Source organism: Octodon degus, unplaced genomic scaffold, assembly GCF_000260255.1.
Source record: "Octodon degus isolate 3935 unplaced genomic scaffold, OctDeg1.0 scaffold00149, whole genome shotgun sequence".
Lineage (NCBI taxonomy): Eukaryota > Metazoa > Chordata > Mammalia > Rodentia > Octodontidae > Octodon > Octodon degus.
Genome location: NW_004524725.1, coordinates 6896574 through 6903249, shown reverse-complemented (window position 1 = coordinate 6903249; position 6676 = coordinate 6896574). Strand labels below are relative to the sequence as shown.

Genomic DNA, 6676 nt, shown 5'->3' with positions numbered 1-6676 from the left:
TTTGTTTAAATCACATATAATTTAGTGGCATATTAATGAGATATAGGAAAACCAGTAATACCTAGTAAAGAAACCTTGAGCCATATATTTAACCTTGTTTATATTGAAATTAAATATTGTTTGTGAAGGATAGTCATATTTCAGTGGAAAATTGTACCCATCAATATTATAACACAACATAATCTATAGACATGAGACCAGGATTATAGCAGTAAAATGAAACTCTATCATGCAACACTCTGACTTTAAGTCAAAATATTTTGTAGGACATTAGGTAGCAGAATGCAAAAAATGCAAGATGATTTAAGCTTTACCTTCTATGCAGTGAAACAGAAAGAGGTGGCATCAGACTTGTTGCCAGGAACTACATCATAGGTAAATTGGAGGAGAGAGATTTGAGTGAAAGTCGCTGGCACAATTTTGTACATGTTAATTTTTAAAAGTCTATTTGAGTAAAAATGTAAACATGTTAATACATATTTAGATTACTTGAGAGGTGACGCTATGTGGTAAAAGTTTGAGAATTTGAATCTAAATAATATTTAAATTTCATTTAATATATAAATGAAGATAAAGAGAGATATAATGACTAGGAGACTGGTATGTCATTAAGGACCAGAACTTTGATAAAATGGGCAAAGTGCTGGAGCCTGTTTCACTCTAAAGCCAGAAAGAAGAAAATGAACCAGTGAAAGAAACACTAAAATTAAAGAATGAGCAAAACGATAAAGCACCTTTAAGTCACTTGCGGTACTTACGCTGCACTGCAAGGAATGATCTAGGTGAACTAATCGCTATGGTAACTTTTTATTTTTATGTCTGCTTTTTTGTTGTTGTTAATGCAGTTTTGTTTCTTTTGCTTTGATATGTAAATGACTGTAATTTGTTCATTATATTTAAGATCAGCATTAACTGAAATAATATTCAAGTGGTATGTTGAAGTTCAGATAAGTAATACCCATGAAATATAATCAGATACAGTATGGTCATATTATTTTGAAAATTATAAAACATTTTAAAGAAAACCATACAAATAATTGCAATTATATTTCAATAATGGTTATGGTTACTCAGCTGCATTTAATTTCAACTATTAAAAGCTAAGTGATTTATTTTATTTAAAAAGCAAATACACACAAGAATATATTCTTGAAGTTAACAACTTGAAAACCAATGAGAAATAAATGGTAAAAATCAATTTTATAAAATTTATTGCAAGTGCTTAAAGAAATAGAATAATCTAAACTCAATATGGTAAATATTGTTTTGTGTATGTCTTTTGGGACATTTAATCATTTCTTTAGTTCATTAGAAGGAAAATACTAATGGAATAATATGGTGCATACAGAAAAAACATATTTGACCAAACATATAAATTGTGTATTATTGGAGAATTAAAGGGAGTATTAGTTTTAAATTTCTGATATTTTTATTGATTGTATTAGATACTTCTGTAGGGTATACAGCAATTCACTAATTATAAAATCTGTTAGTCATTGCCTTATAATTTCCAAGAAAAATTAGTCATTTCACAGATAAAGGGAAGAAAGGCTATGATACTAATTCTATTACTTGAGGTGAAAATGTACTTAAATAAATATTACTTAAGGATTCACTTTAAAATTTTAACGTGAGTTCTCATTCTTCTGCTCTAGCCTGATCCCCCCATAAGAACTGTAGGTCTGTACCGCTGACTTGCTCTTACAACTGAAGACACTTAGGAGAGATGTGTCACAACTAACTCCACCATCTCTGGATCATTATACTTTCCAAATTTTTACATAACCACTATATATACTCAGTAAAGGCAGGTATATATTTTTATATATTTCCAATGAATTTTTTAGAAATTTTAAAATAAAGTTTACATAAGAAACCTTATAAGATTTCTGGTTTAAATATTGTGATACCTTAAACTAATCTACAGCATTCTTTTTAAATATGTATCTAATCCATACAATTGCCCATGAAATTGGCTAACATTTTTTCCGAAATAAAAACCAGACTAAGAATAAAAATAAAAATTTTCTTTTTTTCTGGGAATTTACAGTTAGAAAAATGCCAAATAATTCTTGATTTCCCAAGCTAACTTAGTTATGAGCATTGAGTAAATATTTAATATGCTTTACGGATGATTAATAAAAGTATAGAGTTGTTAGTCTTTAAAATTTTTCAAATTCATAATAAGTTATAAGTACCTGTCTGTAATTTGGGGGATACTTGCCATTTAGAAATTACGACAATATAATTATCCATATTAAACATCCGCTATTTGAGAATAAACATGACCAGGATATTTGCCTTTCACCATGAATAAATAAAGAAGACACGGATAATTATCATTATAGAAAATGAGTAACACAAATTCCTACTCTGAACTTTTTCATTTGATTTAGGCTTATTCTTGGCTAACTCAGCCAGTTTTCCACACGGCTATATTTCAAAGATTTATAAACATGATTGTGCAATATTCTTTTCTCTTCTTTCTCTTCCCCCAGTTTAGGATTTTTATTTTCTGTTTTCTGTATTCCCAATCTTTAGTAAGCCATCAAATGTTTTTAGATTTCTTTTTTCCCAGCATTCTTTCTGGTAATTCTTGCCCTTATTGTTTCTGATTTCCTCAAAATTTTTGAATGTCTCAAGAAGTAACGCTATTTCGTTTTTACACCACCGTTCTAGTTTGTAAATACACATTTATCTGTTGCACAGAGCACTGCCTGAACATAGGCACACAGTGGAATTCTCATTTGTTGTGTATAAAACTCCACTGTGGAAATGGGAGAGTGAGCTTTCTCATCTGTATCGCCTCACGGACGCACACGTCATTGCTCTGAAATACAATCCACTTGTGATGATAAAGGCTTCAAAAAACTTGGTTTATTATTCACAACTATATATATATATATTATATTCCAAATGTATTCTCATAATCTATCCAGGGTTATACAACAGTGGTTCAATAAACATTTAGCCACATTTATGTAATTGAAACAGAAAAATAGTAATTTGTACCAAAGCTCATGTATAGTCCCACTTTATCTCTACATCCCATGCAGTGACGTCTTATCTTCTTCCCTGAGTGATTCATGTTCTACAATTACAGTTGTAAAACATTTCTTTTTTAAGTTCAAAACTTCCCCTAGGAATTAAATAAAATGAATTTAATATTTTTATAAATACTAGTTTATTTCATAAAAATATAAAAATATAAATATACAGTTATAAAAATATGAATGAATTAACACAAAGACATTCTTCAACTAAATAAATATGGCAGTAGTAGTCATTCCTATTAAATTAGGGATATAGTTTTTCCATATTAATTTACAAAGCAGTTGCACAATGTTTAATATTATAGTAAAGGTGGTTGAAAGTCAGTTAAGAAAACATTTACAAAGTCCTTAGACCTAAGAAAAGGCACAAAAAGCCTTTTTTATTTTTATTGATTATTGATGTGATATAATTTTCTTTTAAGATTATTAGGCAAAACAGGTGAACTGGTTATTATTACTGTTTTTAAATCTATATCATTCATATTCATTCACATAAACTTACTGATTAAGAAAACCCTTACTAAGACAAAACTTATGTATTGATTGTAGTTTTGATTTTCGATAAATTTCCTCTGAAGAGAATGCAGGCCACTCAATCTAGTCACAAGGACAGTACTTCCACTAATACTGATCAAGTCGTACATCACTGTTAGTCTCGGTCGCTGTCATCACCTCCGTACATATCTGCAAGTTTTTTGAAACGAGGTCCCCAGTCGCTGAGGTAATCGTAATCTTGGTTACAATCGGCAGTGAGCGATTCTAAAGAGCTCAGGGAATTCGCTATGGAATCATTCCCTTCATAGGCATAAGTTGCCAAGGAATCATAAGGAGGTGCGCTTGGATCTGAGTCGTTTTCTTTTAACCTTCGATGGATAAAATCCTGCACGTCAATGTTTTCCCACAGGGGTACAGTCCTCCTGATCTGAAAAATGGTTTCAGGCATGACGTCGCGCCGAACTTTGGCGTCTTCTCTTGCTTCTGGGTTCCGTAAGGTGCCGATGTCAAAAGCCTGTGTGTCCTCTTCCCCGCCGCCTTCGTCATTGTAGGTCACGATGTTGTCGCGGACGTCATCCTTGGAAATGATGAGCGGTTCCTTCTTCCTTTGCCTCTTCAATGCAGCGAACAGCATGACTAAAACTATGAATAAAAGGTGAAGAAATAGTGAGATTCCAGGATCCAGAGTACAGTACACGTCTAAGGGTGAGGCTGTGTGACTGATTGCCTGGAACATCTATCCTATAAAAATTCAGATACCTGTGTGAAAAATCTTATTTTGAAGACCTATGAACTCTTGTCATGAAAAAAAAGTGAGCCCAGTTTTGTACACACTGCATTGACAAAAGAGTAGATATTATGAAGGCATTAAATTATTTCCAAGGCCTATAGGCCTTTAAAAAAGAAAGCATTGTTTAATTACAGTTATTGCTCTTAGCCAGTTGTAAATACTTGACACACAATTGCCCTAAATGTACATCTACTTAAAACAGTCAACCCTGTAGACCCTTACCTAAAATACAAAAATAAAATAAAATAAAATAAAAATAGTCAAAAAATGCTAAAGTTCCACTGTTACCATGCCAAATGTGAAGCGAATGAATATCTTAATGACTCAAGAGAATATATGTGCAACAGTAAATGCATTATACTGTTGTATGCATTATATTAATATATTACATATTTATGTATATGTTTCCATGGGCACAAAATGTATGAAATCCGAATTTTATCCAATCCCATATTACACATCTGTTTGACTAAATTCCTTTGTTCATCTAGTATGAAAACCCTCTAAAATATCTACACCATAACTTTTAGAGCTACAGCTACTATTACAACTCAAATTCATCTTACATAGGTACTCATCCTAAAAACTAGCTAAAATACTATCTCTCTAATGAGAGCTTTCTTAATTTGGACACTGGTATTCATGTTTGGTAGCTGAAATGCTAATTTTATTATATTTGTGCTGTTGTTTTTATTTTTCATATATTTGATATAAATGTAATAGTACACATCCTTTGTAATGTACCGTATTATTTCTAGTTGTAGAACTTAAACTTAAATTATAATATATTCAACAATAATACTTTTCCTAATAAATACAAGTTGAAATTAATAGAACACATGTCCGCACATTAAGGCAGCAACTCAATAACATCTCTGGGGTTCCTGTAACTATATATATTTTTTTTTTCATGTGGGCCATCAAGCTTTCTTCAATTCTTTGTTAGGAAGAGTATTTTCTCCAAATCATTACAGGCATTATCAGTTAATCCCCACAGAAATAGACTCGGGTTCCTGGGTTATATGCTGGTTGATCCTGAAAATGGTAAAACATATTGTAAAACTGGGCTGTGCCTGTACTGTCCCCTGTTATACAACACACATATGTGCCATCTAAATGTGACCTCCGCCAAACCTCAGCTGGAAACTGGAAAGAGGGAACCTTCTCGAAATTTACTATAGAATGAACAATTGTTTTAGTTTTTCACTCTTTGTTAATAAAATAACCTTAAATTAAAATCAATTTTTTTCTTCAGTTATGAATATTTACTAATTCCCATAAAAGGAGTAGAGAAACTTTAATAAGCATTTTTTCTGTTTTGATATGTCAAATTTGTGTTTCACTTCCTAGACTGATGTGTTTAATTTGGGAAATAAAATTGCAATCAGAGGAGCTAGGATACACAATGGAAAAAGTGAACATCATTACATTCTCTAATCTGTTACTGAAATTTCAGCTTCATTGCATTTTGAATATGATCACATTCATAATGATAGCAGCAGTCTGTGTAACACTGAAGCCAATGGAAATCACAGATTTTGTATTGTATTATAGCTATGCAGCTATCTGAAATCATTATTAAATTTGAAATATACAAAAGCACATTATGCATTTTATTAGGTAATTTTTCCTACATATGTCATTCTTATAAATTTATCTATCATGTGTCACCTACCTAGTTTTATCTTTGTAGACCTAGAGACTGAATGAAGGATCATACATGATATGCATCAGTAACTTCACTACATGCTTGGACCTCTTAGAACTTAAAATTCTTATACAACAAATAACCACTAGGAAGACAGTATGCAATGTGTTAATTATTGAAACTGTCCTACCAATTTGATTTGAAACTGTCTCATTGCTATTTGTCTCTCAATAAAATCATGGATAAATAAATAAATAAATAATATTTTAAAAACAAACAAAAAAAAACCCTTAAAATTCTAAGAGTAGACCTTTAAGGTTCATCAGATGGCCAAAGGAAACTCTGGGATTTCAGAATATTTATAAATTCTTGCTTTTTGAATTGTCTTGCTATATAACATGAAAAAATAAACTAATTTTTAATATTTCTGTATAAAGAAATGTTATCAAATTTACTATGGCAATACAAGAGCATCTTAATTTACTTGAGGTGTTTTTGTCTTTCAGGTGAGCGGGAAAATTGTGCACCAAGTAAGATAGATGGAATAAAGTATATTCACGGTACTGTAAATGTTAGATGTAGATGTGCTTGTGCGATTAGAACACTGAAGTTTGTAGGTCTCCGCTATACTGGCAAGCCAGATTTTACTCTTCATGGGGACACAAATATATTTTTTCAGAAGAGTTGATC

At 31.3% G+C, this 6676-nt stretch overlaps 1 protein-coding gene across 2 annotated transcripts in view; it reads right to left on the bottom strand.

Moving 5' to 3' along the window:
- Nucleotides 1-3168: 3168 nt before the first annotated feature.
- Nucleotides 3169-6676, bottom strand: part of Cdh9 (cadherin 9) — a 118608-nt gene continuing 115100 nt past the window's right edge. The window contains exon 11 of one of the 2 annotated variants that reach the window (XM_004642296.1): nucleotides 3169-4190. In XM_004642296.1, the coding sequence (XP_004642353.1) occupies nucleotides 3703-4190 (488 nt within the window). In that variant the 3' untranslated portion in view covers nucleotides 3169-3702. The remainder of the gene's footprint in view (nucleotides 4191-6676) is intronic. The other variant, XM_023702370.1, reaches the window with a different exon arrangement.